The 14,785-nt window shown below is 42.0% G+C and overlaps 1 protein-coding gene across 2 annotated transcripts in view; it reads right to left on the bottom strand.

The window, feature by feature from the left end:
• The window catches only part of LOC115593203 (matrix metalloproteinase-17-like), a 108,328-nt gene that overhangs the window by 43,866 nt on the left and 49,677 nt on the right, over positions 1–14,785 (bottom strand). For both annotated transcript variants that reach the window (XM_030436650.1, XM_030436649.1), the window contains 2 exons: positions 3,802–3,934; positions 3,524–3,659 (listed from right to left, as the gene is read on the bottom strand). In XM_030436650.1, coding sequence (XP_030292510.1) covers positions 3,524–3,659; positions 3,802–3,841 — 176 coding nt within the window. In that variant the 5' untranslated portion in view covers positions 3,842–3,934. The remainder of the gene's footprint in view (positions 1–3,523; positions 3,660–3,801; positions 3,935–14,785) is intronic.

Below are 14,785 nucleotides of genomic sequence, written 5' to 3'. Positions count from 1 at the left end.
TGTTTGTCAGTTTAAAAGATGATTTTATAACTTAAGAGAGTCACAGCTAATGAGATATAAGACCGAGAAAATACATAAATATAAAGAAACAGCCGACAGTCGCATGTGTGACATCGTCTCATTGGACGATCATGTCAGCGCTGTGGATGCAGTCCTATATAAAAGCTTAAGGGTAAGTTACAAAATCTGCATTGACGTTAAACTGTTTGTTTTTTTTATAAACATATCACATTTTGTCCAGTTGGCTGTGGCATGTGTACAGACTCACCACACAGTGCTGCGTGACGAGAGTTAAACTGACGTCTAACAGAGCTCTGTTAACAAAGTCACCCCGGCAATGATTGCAGTCTTAATATGGCTGAGATAACCTGATTAGGTCTTTAACTTGGCGGTTGCCCTATTATGACTCTAATTAATGTCAACTGTTCATACCTATCACCGATCGTACTCCCACTAATGAACAAACTGTTGTGAATCTCCAATACCATAAATCCTAACAGACTAATTTAGGATGTGCTGCGAGGAAAATACTGTCAAAACCATTCACAGATAGAGAGCGTGTGTAAACCTTTAGTATTTTGTGCCAGCCTCGAGTCATTGGTGTCAGAAGTTTTAGATGCACAGAGGGGCCTCTAAATGCCTGCCACAGGTAAACTCTCAGCCCTCAGGGAGTGCAGCAATTCTGGTTGGAACATTATTAACATAAAGAGTTTATTTTTTACCCATCTTTTTTGTTATCATATCCTAATGTCATGCAATCTTCCTTAGAAGCATGATGTTTAAAATATAAGAATGAAAAATGCACCTGTTCTCGCTTTTACAAAGAAATAATCAATAAACAATTTGGTCTACATACGTTGCTTTCCTGGGTGCACAATAATCAAAATTGATGTATTGATGAAATATGTAGGTTGCAGCGATATAAATACTTTTCATTAATCTGACTGATGTGGTGGGTGAGAATGCGCGCGTTTAATATGCCTGTCAGATTACATCTGGCTCATTAGCTGTTTTGCGCATTATCTCCATTCTGTCAGCCCTGTTATTCGCCCATATAATCTAATGAAGCAGCGATACCATGAAATATTAGATGATAAAAATAATTTTCTAAACCCAGCAGCGAGGGGATCGCTACAACATCAAAAAAAAAGGGCCAACTCAGAAAGAACAGCCAGAGAATCCACCGGTCTACGCCGAATATCAGCGCTTTGTTACGGCGCTTCGGCAAAAATCTGCAACATATGGAAATCTCTTTGGATCTGAGGCCAGCACATAATCCACAACTGTTCCGCCGCATTGTTCTACAAATCTGAGTGCTGTGAATACAAAGGTGCTTCACTGGACTGGAGACAAACCCGTCTTATTCCAGAGGGGAGTTCGCTGACAGGAGCTCAGTGAATGATTGGCAGCAGAACAAAGAAGAAACAAAGTTAAAGCCCACCAGGAGGAAGGCAATGCATACACGTCTCAGTGTATGTGCGTATACTGTGTGAGTGTGTGTGTGTGTGGGCTTCTCCATTTCTTAAATTATGCACATACTGTATTCATATTCTGCACTCACATACACACAGTAGCCCACATACGAGCGTATTGCAGCTCGAGCTCTGGTAGCTTGAGTGAAATACCAACCATATATTTCTGTGCCCTTCTCTACCGTCTAACTCTCTGCTATGGTTTCTCAGGCGGTTACCATGATCATATTATTTCAGCCATGGGGAAGCTTGAGAAACATCTCCCTCTCTCCGACAAAGCCTCTTTGTGAGTCATAAATATAACTTTCTGAGCACCATGAATGTAGTTTTTTTTATGAAATACCGCTTGAAAGGTGGCTCTAAAAAGTTTTCCTTTTCATGGAGCACGGCAGCTTTCATCATCTTGGATTCACAGCACTCGGAATTGATTCCAACAGCGAGCCAGAGTCGCGGCCAAAAACGTTTCAAAACATCCGTAGAAACCCTCTCAAGGCACTCCAGCAGCATTATCCACTTCTCTGATATTGATATTCGTGTTCAGTATATCGAAAACAATCCCCTCTTTTCCAACAGATTATTTGAAACACTGCTTCTGGCAGAGCATCTGAGAAATGGAAGGGCGACGATGTGATAAGATACTGGTGTATTTGGCAAAGCTGAGCGGAGTTCTGAACCTTCTCGACATCAGCCGAACAACAGTGGATTGGATTACAATGTGCCGAAGGAGTGCTTTGAGACGTATGTAAGGTTTTCAACTATGTACTGATGTTTTGTTTTTGCAGGCCGGGTTCAATTTTTACCACTTAACCCTTCTTCTTGATTGCCCCCTTGCCCCTCACAATAGCAATAAAAGGGGTAATGGTTGAAATCTCCTCCGATGACCTGCCAGTTTGCACTGATGATAGAGGATCAGTAACCAAGTGAAGCAACTAGGCTGCTGGAGGAAATTTCAGGCCTCATATGCCATCAAAGGCAGGAATTAAACATTGTAATATGTAAAAAAAAAAAATTGGGACTGTCATGCACAATACGCAACTAGAACTAGAACTACATACCTCCACCAAGGCCAACAGTCCCCATTAGTACTTACACGTCGCTATCAGCTGCCTAAGTAAGCGTGATTATCTATTTATATTCATTTATGCATTATTCCCTGAGATAATGTCAAAAAATGAGCTAACGTGTTTGTTAAAGAAAATGAGATTCCAGGATCATTTCCTTTATCTGGATCTGCACCTAAAGTCAATGGGGTTGAGGCCCATCCCCCATTCAAGTTTTGTGGATGTTCGTTCAGTAGTTTTGGTGTAATCCTGCTGACCAACCAACCAACCAACCGATAGGCACTGTTTACTGGGGTGGTAAATCAGTTTGATGTCTGCTCTAAGAAACCTCTGTTTACAGGGCCATGTAGCCCAAACACCTCACCCCAGCATCTATCCCGATAAGAATAGGGACACCCTAACTCTATGTAAAGGGTAGGGCTAAATGGTGTCTAGATATAATTTATTAAAATTTCTGTACCGTGATGTAAAGCTGAGGACATTTTTGCAATCAGCAATTATGAATCACTTAAAACAACATTTTCTTTTGAGAGTTTAATGAGGAATCAGCGTCTCTGTACTTCTTCTGAGGGGACAGAGGACTCTGTAATCAGGTTGCCATTTTTACAAAATGAGCCAGAATTGATCCAAAGAGCAAAAGATGTATTGCTTGAGGGAGAGACCTCTAATCTAATGTACCACAGGATGCAGAGAATAGGGGGCTAGGGGGGGGCGGGGGTGACTTACTGCTGACAGCACAGCAGTGATGTGATGTACTCGGCTGAATCTGTACAAAACTGCATTAGGCTTACATTATACTGATTGCACTAAACAAGCTCAATAGGATGGTTCTCCGTTAGATAATTAATACTCATCTTACCTGCTATCCCTAGAATTTGTGAGAAAACTCTGGGCCTTAAGGGTGGTATGAGGACAACCACCGACTATTTGTCCTTTTCAAAACAAGTACATTTGAAATTTAGTTGACCTTTTTGTGACATTGTTTCCTACCTCCAGGATAGATGCCTCTTATTCCATTTGTTCTGGGGAGTCAAGCCTCGTTTCCTGCGGCCCATTGTCACCTCTCCGTCAGAAACATCTGGCAGGGAACATCTGGGTGTTTTCATTAAACCCAACGTGGCTTGGTCTGAAGAGGAGAGGACAGGATATTTGTTTCAGAGAGCTGCTTAGGCTGTACTTGTAGCCTAACCCTTATATATTTGGGCTCTGTCCGGCCGAACTACTAACTCTCCCACATGACTCCCCCACAAATAAACAGAGCCACATACCAAACACTCCGGTCTCCTTCAGCCCTCCGAACTTCTGCATGGCTTTGATGGCCTTGGTCAGGGCCTCCTTGGTCTGAAGCTGCCCGGTCACTGGGTCAGGGGGTGGGAGGTAGCCAAACTTACTCAGCCAGTCCTGAAAGGGAAATAGTAGACACAGAGTTCATGAGTCATCCCAGGCATTTCAAAGACTCCAAGTATCCCAGAGAGGGTCTGACACCTGTTCATGTTTACAGTCTGTGAACACTGTGTCTAGCACATTCTGGTTGTGTGAAGCAACTGTGAGTTTGTAAGTTGCTCTTTTTGTCTTGTAGTTTTGCTTGAGCTACACATATTTAGGAAGATTAAAGTCTTTATCTATGAGGCATGGGGTGTTGCTGATGGAGCGTAACAGTTTCATCTACAACACAGACAATCAGGAGCAGAACCTGATCTAGATTTAAATTATACAAATACAAATATTGTCACGCTTCTCGCCACATCGCTACGTTGAACAGTGAACAGGTGCACCCATTATTGTTCTGTGACGGGGAAAAACCCTCAGCATTGTTTGTATTTCTTGAAACCAACCACAGCCGTCCTGAGCGGTGCCATGCCCAGGATGTGGCAACAGTTCACTGTCGACATGGTGGGGGGGGAATCCTCTTGTGGTAGAAAATCCTGGACTATTAGGGTAACTGTGTTGCTGAGTGTTACTTGTTTGTTTTCTTGGTCATCATTCTTTTGCATATTTACTGCCTTGTAAGTGTACTCTCGTCATCATTGAAAATGAGTGAATGCCCTTTATGAACTTCGAATAATTGACTTTAATTGACATCATCAGAATTCAAAGAATATAGCCGGGTAGGTTGATAAAAGAAACCAGCCCAATCAGAAGCCAATTGTGTATCATATATAAAGGTTAACACTGCAGGTCCATTTTCATTTGAGGCTGATGCAGTTGCTGCCAATCAAAGCAGCCCGACTGAGCGCATTGATTGGTTTTGATATGTGTACGAGCTGACTGATTGATGCATCTGAGCCGGAGCTTGCGCGTTGCTCTGTCTTTCTTTGGGTCTTTGTTTCTCGCTTGTTCTCCCCTGAGATCCTTCTTTGTCTTGTTTCTCCCCTTCATTCCTCTCAGCTCCACCTCAGCCTCCTCTGTGCCTCCTCAGCATCTGACAGCCAGTAAGAGAAGGCAGATATTAAATAGGTTTTTGATCAGCACTCTTCAGAGGTGAGTGACACGGATCGATAGCAAGTCATTCCTTTTTGTACTGACTAACCTGGGGAAATCCAATTAACTCCATGACTAACTCTGCTGGCTGATGTTTAAAAATCTCTGCAGAGGCCTTGGTTAAGGTTTACAGGGAAATTGAATTGACCCTCAGCAGAGTCAGGTCTGGATAAGAAACAACAATTTCCTGAAAGATTTTTGAACTGTGTTGCCAGGGGTATATGGGGGAGGTCAAATAATTTGAAAGAAGTTATAATTGACTCACAAGGGTTATAAGTGACTAAGTTACTTTTACACAAAAAGTTTGCAGGCATGTTTTCCATCATTCACTGTTTGTAGAACAGTAGTAAAACTGTCCTCAACAACATCACAAGAAGAAGTCAGATGGGACGAGGAACATGACGGGTCAGACATTTGTATTCAGCCGAGGTTAGCAAAAAGTATTTGGAAAAAAATAGTGATTGCAAAAAGTTGATGTCCAAGTAAGTTGTCTGCTGTAAACATCTATCACCGTTTAAAGACTGTCACTGTGTCCCAAATCCATATTGATTTTGAGTAGGTTTCAGTATGTACTGTTGAAAAAAGTGATCAAATAATGTATAACCAGGTCTGGTCTGGCCTGCATATCAAACTGTTAGAGGGGAAAAACTCTGTGGCCTGTTTGCTCAGAATGCAGCAATGGTTCCCCTGCACAATAGTGTTGGGAGAAACTGTTATGTGGGAAGGTGAGCACTTTCATTAAAATGGCTACAATCCCTACAAAAGAAAGGTAACAAGCGGCTGTCTTGTTTAGGTACTGTCAGCGACCAGGTCAGGGTTAGGGTTGTTGTTTCCCCACAGAGATTTTAAAAAAGGTAACGCAGATAGTTGAAGGGAGGAGAATGCTGTCTGAAATAGTCGGTCAACCCCGTTATTTAGTAATTGACAACTTTTATTATGAAGCAGCATTACAGGAAATAATGTGAAATAGAAATGAGCTCCAGCAAAAAAGTTTTTTTTTAAAAGGATTTAGTCTTCAAAACCTTTTTTTTCCAAAGTTGACTGATGATCAATAATGCATGTTGTATCATTTATGGCTAGTATAAAAACATAAAGTATTGTGACTTCCTGAATTAACATGTACCTACGTGACCTGACCTGCTTTAGTTGTGCCTTCACATATAAGTTCTCCTGTACAAGGGGGATTATTATGGAGCAGGGGTGCCCAAACTTTTTCTGTCAAAGGCCCAAAACTGAAACTTAATGGTGGGCCTTAATGGTGCCTTAAACAGCATAAACATTTACTTAAGTTTGGCGGAACTAATTGAACCTTATGGCAGTCGAACTTAGGCGGGCCCAACCTAAAGACATTTTGTTGGCCCTCACTATTCAGTTCACCACAAAATAAAGTTGTTTATCTAAACTGATTACAACTCGTCTGACAGCCCATGTGTCTTGCCCCGCCAGACGTTGTTGAAGCATTGCTGCCAAGCGGTTTCTCTGCGAGTGCCACAAAATAGGAACCCGGGTTAGAATCAACGAGATGTCTTTACATCAAACTGAACAAAGCGTCCGTGCACGCACATCTGTGTGAATGTGTAAGCGTCGACGCAGACAAGAGGAAGATTAAGTTCTTCTCCGGAAGCAAGGTGTGCAAGTGATGGATTACATCTGTGCTGTCTACAAAACTGCAACTCCCCTGTTTTCACACACGACTCATAAACTTACATCAAACTTTTTTTTTTTTGTGGAGCCAGCATCTAATTTAAACCCCGACATCGTAGCTCACGGGCGGGCGCGGGGGGGGGGGAAGCTGTAAAAACCTGCCAACAAGTTCAGTAACATGCTGAACACTGCTGAATTATATACAGGGGTGTCACTGTGTTGAGGTGAGATTGGATGTACCAGGCACAGGTTCAAATAGAGGAACAAAAGAAAATCATAGAGAAGCGGAGAAGGAAAACAACGTAATTAAACCACGGTTAAAGTAAGATGGCGACATCCTTCTCACAGACGATGACAGTGACAGTTGTAAGAACAAAGCAGGAGGAAGAGCAAAGTTTGAATAATTTACATGCATCTCACTTAAATAAACCGAAAAATAATGGTGCTTTTCTCCCGGGATCTTCATCCTTGGGATAAAGAGACGTAAAATAAATGAGTGTAGAGTGGGAGACGAACAAAAAAAAAAAGTCTGACCTGCACAACAAATAACTAGCAATGAGAGGACACAGATGACTGACTGTTCTTATAATCGCTTGTTAAGATGCCCCCACACATACACACATCTACGTACACGGTATAAGTATAAAAAAAACACATCCAACACCTGTGTGTTACTGTGTCGAGCATCCCAAATGAGAAGCCCTCTTTAAAAGCCTTTGATGCTACAGTGGTGTAAGCTGTCCGCCTCGACAATTGCAGCACTGTTTTGATCGCTGTGCTGCCTTCCGCATAAAATCTGAATGTTGACTTTCTTGTGCCAGAGTTGTGAAGCAGAACCAGAGAGCATCTTGAATGGCACAGTGTAGAGTTCAAGCACTGCTTCAAGCAACAAAGCAACTAATTATTCAGTTGGGAAGCTGAGCGCTTGTGAAAGGACGATAAAGGAGACCGGGCGAATAAAAGCTCGCCGTCAAAATATTAAATCAAGACTTTGAGGTCAACTGGAGAAAACACAAACAAGAAAGAAAATTATCTTCCATTTTTGTCTTATTAGTCTTGACACACACTTTAATGAAGGCTACCATCAGAGTCTGTTTGTTTTGTGTCTCTGGCTTTGGAACAAATGCACAGCTGCCCTGAGGCTCAAGGTACAACAAGGTATCGGAAAACACAACATTTAGAAAACATGACATTTCCGAAAAAACTTTTCACAAGACACATCAATGTTTCAGGTGTGTTGTGCAATGCGGTTGGGTTTTTCTAAAACTGTGTCCTCTGAAATGTTGAATGAAAAGCGTCCTGGTTGCACATGGCGTTTAGCAAATAATATAGAAGTATTTGTGGCACTAACATATACTCTTAATTGGAATCAAGATTAGTGAGTGTTTAAGTTTAATGGGCCCAAAGTCTTATTGTATTTGTATTTTATATCCTCTCTCTGTTAGGTATTACAATATAGTCAGATATCGTGTTCATCCATCATCACATCTCCACTCATGATCACTGCAATCTGTCCTTAAGTGTGTACAAGTGACGGAGAGAGAGACAGTTCCGGTGAATGCAAACATTCGTCAGATAACAAAGTAATGTGACCATGGGTTTGCCCTGAAGACGATGATAGCTACAACACCCACATTAACTTTCTCTTTTTCCTCTTTGTTTTCTCCCTGCAGTGAAGTCAGAGCTCTGGCTCAGCTGCAGACCAGCAGCCCTGAAGCTGGAATTCAATGACTTCAACAGGGCAAACGCTCGCTGACGTGTGGGCTCGACCCCATGACCCAGCTGAGGCCCAGGGGGTCTTCAACACTTAGCGTCATCGCAGCTCAAATGACCAGTTCAGTCCTGGTGTTTTATCAGTCAGTTTGAGTTGTGTGTTCAAGCACTCATAAATTAAATCAGTGAAATATGTTCATGTAGAATTAAGTAAAACGCCTTAAGGTAGTCCTTTTGTCTAAACACAACAATACTGCATGTGATCGAAACCAAACATATTGCTTAAGTGTCTCAGTAAATATGTTTCAATACAGTTGACATAACAATGAAACTTTATAAGTTGGTTGGCCCAACTTTTACAATATCAATACCAACTCCTGGCAACTAAATATAACAATAAAAAGTTGAACGTTTTTTTACGGTTACATTAAGGCAACTCAAAGCTTTTGGTTAATATTTAGGTTCAGATTCAAGGTGAGGAAAGGGTCGTGGTCTTGGTCAAACGGCGAATTGAAGCATCAGACTCAGCCTTAAGTGGTGAAAACTACTTTCATCATTTTAACAGTTGAAAAGTTCAACAGCAAAGAAAATAACACTGGTAGAAGTTTCTTGGGCGAAAGCCATGAAACATCTCTGTGAAATCAAAGTGCCTCCTACACTATTTTCCAAGTAATAAGTTTGGACATTTTAGAAAATATGGCTATTTTGTTTGCTTGCCAAGCGTGAGATGAAAAGATCAATAGCGCTCTCAAGTTTGTAGAGTAAGTAAAAAGCTAACTTAAGCCTAGCACGAAGAGTAGAAATGGGGGTAAACGAGGTGAACAAAATCAGCCTTAAGCTTATTTATACCATCTGAAAACCTTTTTTTCTAATCAGCGTCTTGAGTCTTACGTGCACACAACGATATGCCAATGTTGGAATGAATTTTGTTACTACACATTAAAGATTTCTTGGTCTTGTCACTCAAGTCTGATCAAAAACAACCCCTGGACCTTAATGGAGCCAGATGTCTGAGTTTTTGAGTGTTAAGTAATACTTTTCATAGTCATTAATATTTAATGTTACAGAGAAATACTTTAAGCTATTTTCAAACTCGTGTGTTGAAAAGTCTTTAGGTCTTCTTCATAGCACCATCATTTTTTCCGCAGATGCCTCCTTCATCAACTCAACAGTCGTGTTTGCGTAAAAACGTCATTAGTGGCACAGAGTCCCTCCAGTGCACCGCGAAAAAAAACCAAAAACGACACACCCGTGTATTCCGTCCTCCTTCGGCTGCCTCATCATTCGGATGCTGGCAGCTGTGAGGGATTTAATCAATCTGCACAATGCTTCATCTCCGTCAATGAGCTGACATTTATCATTCGCTGTACACTTCGTGGGAGACAGTGCTGCACAGATGCACATCGCCGTGATACAATTAGACAGCCTCCTAAACCAAACTCGTCTGATGATGTACCACCTACTGCAACAACAGTCGCATCTCACCCAGCATGTAACCCAGGCTCTCTTTCTCATGTCCCTTTGCTGTTGGTATCACGATGTATGAGACATGAGACGATAGAACATTGTCAGCCATCAATTCAGTAGCAGCATATTAAACAACCCAATATTGTTTGATGTATACGGTGTCCACACGACAACCTAAATATAAATGTATATTTTGCAAAGGCTTGGTGTCGCCTCTTCTGATAAGACATTGAGAGATTCACTGAGTCTGTGCAGTGTTTTTTTCTCTCTCCCTGCACAAGCACTTAATCACAGCGCCGCCAACGATTTCTGCCCAAATGTGTTTATTTTTTTTGTGAGCATGGACCCTAAGCACGGCATGAAATTCAAAAGCTGCATACTCCAGCCAGAGCCCTGCGCTTCGGCTTGACAGCAGTTAATATGAGTCGGTAACCTCGACGGTGGAGCAGACGTCCCTGTGCCAGTTAAAAAAAAAAAAACAACCAAAAAACAAACCAAAATAGAATATTGTCAATCTCCTGCTCCTCAAGTCATGAAGCTAAACTAAAGATTTTTCAAACCAGCAGGAGAAGTTCGAATGGGCAGCCGATCATGTGGAAACTTGTCTCCGGCAAAATTAGTGTTTTCCCATGGTACGGCACCCTCGGTGTTTGCTCCTCTTGTGCACTGCGCGTCTGTTTTTCTAGCTGTTTTTGGACACCCATAAGAAGTTAAAACTCTTCAGCACAAGTCACGGGACTGCACCACTCAGCCACACCACGCTTGGCCAAGTCAATTTGCACACAGGGCACACCATCGGGGCATGGAAAGACAAAATGTTCTGCTCCATCTGTGAGAGGGCAGGGAGCACAGCTGATCATACGGTTTGTCTGTTTTATCTTTTACTGGGGTTAAAATGTTGACTTTATATTGCCAAAACATCAACTTTTTTTTTTTTTTTTTAAATGTAGTAAACTCTGGTTTATATAATGTTTGAAATAAGTGAGCAGGGATCATTGTCTCTCCTGTATAGTATTATGATGTCAACCGTCTCAAACTCAACTAAGCTTGCTGGCAGTGGTAGAATGAGGATGTTTGAGGGGCATGGGCGAAAAAAACATGAGAAGGGAACCAGCAGTTTTCTGTTTACACTAGGCTTACACGATATAAGGAAAATCTGCGATGTGCGCTAACATTGTTCAGTAATGCGATGACGATATAACTTGCGATAAATAAACACCTTTTGAAGTTTGCATATAATTAACTATACAGTTAATGTTGGCTAACATTAGTTTCGAATTGTTCGTGTAGGTCTTTATGGTTGTGTTGCAGGTGGTGATGGAGGTTGGTTGTATTTCCTCTAGAAGTTGCAACAACTGCCCGGCATGTTTTACACAGTGCCTGTGTTTGTAACATGTTGTCTCTCCTGAATCCAAAATAAGTCCATATAGCAGAATTGCTGTTTCTGTTCACCACCAGGTCTTTGTTGACCACATTTTTATCGCTTTTCTCTCCTCCCTCAGCCATCATAACCTGGCAACCACCACCGAACTGATGCCGATTAATTTGTCAGGGTAACTAACGGCTAGCCGGGGCTTCATGTGATTGGCCCTTGTATCCAGGGCTCCATCTGATAGGCTAAATGGTGGCATGCTCAAGGTAAACATGTAAACAAAATGATTTCATCGTGTGTCAGGCAGTCTTTTGCGATGTGTTTATGGCACATGTTCATATCACAATGATGATGAAAATTCAATTTATCAGGCAGCCCTAGTGTCTATCATCAAAACACATTGTATGTATCCTTGAAGTCTATTTGATTCCTTTCCTTTGATGAAATGTCTTCAAGAAGTCCACTTAGTATTTCCCTCCTCATGTTACATTTGCAAAGCCTGCTTTGTTTACATCTGTATTGACTTGCTAGCAGCCTCCTTTTCCCTTGCCTTTGTTGGCACTTCTCAGTAGATCTGTGGATAGTGTAAAGCTATTCACAGAAATGTGCATCAGGTAACCCCCATGTGTCTACATTTGCACCCTCATGCACATGCATGAGACAACAAAAAAAGAGAGACCCATTCTTAAAAACACTGCTATAGTGCTACCAGTGGTCATAAACTCCACAGAGTGCCTTTATTTAAATGCAGTTTGAAGCCCAGCAAGGCCCTTGAGCTTGAAAGTTAAACCTAAACCTTTTTTTTTTATAACCAACTACACAAGACATAAAACAAGCAGAAAACACAGAAGACAGAAGACTAAATCTCTCCCTTTGCTCTCCCTTGGCTGAGAAAAAGTGACTGCACCACAGCACAGTACATGCATATACATAAACCCGTTTCTACCTATTAGTATGTACATATATGCACACATTAGGGGTGTAACGGTGCACGGAAGCTGAAGTTTAATATGTAACTCTGTTTTGGGGTCACGGTTCCGTACGAGTTTGGTGCACAGGGGAAAAAGCAATGAAAAATCCCAAATGCAAGAGGCTAGGTTTATTTTCAGTTCTTTTCAACATACCAGTTCTCCAGTCATAGTTTGTTCCACCTACTGTAGTGTCTACCTGAGATACATTAGGCGGTAAACAGTGAACAAACAGTCTCACAAAGGTCATATTTCCACGCAGGGTTGATGCAGAACGTGACAACATCGTGTAAACGTGTTCGTCTTCGGGCCCTCGTCTGCTTATACCTGAAAAAACTGCTTCAAAACAGCGGAGGCATGTTGTTGGATTCGTGACTGACGCATCTGGGTGACGCCGTCTGATATGTGCTTGCATGTTTGACACGTTTCTACCCACATACAACTGTCGAACAATGGAGACACAACCTGTCCTCATCCGGTCTTCACAGCTGATTTGAAAGAAGCAGGCGGTTCATTGAGGTTGTATCGTGTCTTTCTTCTTATGCTTTTGTTGTTTAATGGGGGTTGAAGGACAGCATTTTGGTGCATTGTCCAGCACCTACTGGATTGGAGAGTGGATCACAAAGGTTAAACTCTTACTCATTGATACATGCTCTTGCGATGTGTGTCGTATGACTAAATGCACGGAACCATGACATAGTGGGATGGTTACATGTACCTTTACCACGTCTTTCTTCAGAATCGCTTTTTTGCCTACAGTAAACATGCTTTAATTGTCCACCTTAATGCATCCACACGTTTTTCTTTCTTCTTCAGAAATATCTTTTATAAAGTCATTTGGGTTTTTTTTCACTGGCTTTTCTGTTGTCATAACAGCAGGTGTGCTGCGTGGGCAGGAAGCTCGCTGTTAATAATGCAGCCGATCAAAACCAACGTGCACCGAAAGACATCGCAACAACCGGGTTCACTGACAAGTTTGTACAAAACAACCACACAAGTAGGCCTTTATTAAATAAGAGACGTCGCATCACAATCAGTGCATTTCTAGGAGAGATGTGACACCAGGGAGTGTCTTATTCTCTCTCTCTCTCTCTCTCTCTCTCTCTCTCTCTCTCTGTGAAGCATGTGTGATTGACAGTAGATAGGATGTAACCGACTGCAGATTGTCCAATATCAAAAAGTGCCAATTAGCCGGCTATCAATATACCTAGGCAGCCCACCCAAGTTGTGTCTATGTGTGTTTCCCACACTTAGACCCAATTCTATGTGTGGGAAACACTGCCAGACATATCACATACTTAACATTGTTAAGTGGTGTTTCCTGGTTGCCCCTTGTCCCGAATAAATGATGTCCATCCATGGGGGTTAGGGTTACATGCTGACACTCGTCAAATGACCTGACCTAAAACCAGAAAGCGTTGGTTGGGAAAGAAAATCTACTTTCTTACAAAGTGGACCTTTAAATCATCTTGAAATAATGCGTTGAGAGAAGTTCTGTTCTAAACGATACCTCTAGACACAGCTCTGAAAAAGACAAGCTTGCACACACACAACAGACATCTCATAGTCTTCATCCATGAGGGCGCAGTACCTTCTACAGGCTTCGGTTTATTTATACAAGCATGCAAAACATATTTGTGTACTCAAGAGTTCATGCACACGCATTACACTAACACACATTAAAAATCTTTTATTTATATCCTCATTAAGACTATAATTCACAGAGGACATAACGCATGCGGCGCACACACGCTGCCTCTGACTTTCTCACACGTAGACACATAATTGAGGCGTGGAGTGGGTATTATAGACTTTGACTTATGTTCGCTACGTGCTGCAGTATCTGGATGTGAAGGATAATTTATCTCCGTAATCCTGAACCCTGGTCCCCGTAATCCTTTAATACAGTAAAGTGTGGAGTACACAAGCTACGGAGTATAGGGCCCTTTACTCGTTTTCACAGTGGGCCTACATCTTTCTCCACCTCATTAGCATCTATGATATTTACAGTATATAATGGTGTGGTATATTTTTAGTACTCCCGTATAGAGCTTGTCGGGAGGCAGCACTATCTGGCATAGGAAATTAACCCAGCTAATTCAATTATTTGCTTCTCAATAGCAACGTGTGGCTGTGGACAGAGCACACAGAGGAGTGCATAAATGACTGACTGCAACAAAGCTGATTGTCCAAGCCAAAGAAAAACATTTGAGGTAGCCTGCCAAGCTTCATGTGTGTGAGACATTGATTAATGTGGGCCCGGATTCGAAGTGCTGCTGAGTGGCCGATGCATCGGTGATCAGCGTAGCGTTTGAAACAGGAGGGTTGAGACAGAGAGGCTGTGTGTGTGGGTGAGGGAGCTTGAAAAAACAGACGTGTGTTTATGTGATTTAATACATTTTGCTTCTTTGTGTTTGGTTAATGCAAATCTGTCGTCTTACATCCCCCACCTCAGCCAGTTGTGAGGGAAGGGGGGGGGTTCTTACAGCATGAGACTTATCCGCATTAAGCTGGTTAAATTTTAAAATGCGTTTTTCCTCTCCGTTAAGGTCTTTCGCCCACAGTTAACTGGGAAGCTTCTCCAGGACAGATAAATCTGAAAGCGCG

The sequence above is a fragment of the Sparus aurata genome, chromosome 12 (genome assembly GCF_900880675.1).
Source record: "Sparus aurata chromosome 12, fSpaAur1.1, whole genome shotgun sequence".
Lineage (NCBI taxonomy): Eukaryota > Metazoa > Chordata > Actinopteri > Spariformes > Sparidae > Sparus > Sparus aurata.
Note: the sequence above shows the minus strand (reverse complement) of the source record. Positions and strands in the feature narration are given on the sequence as shown.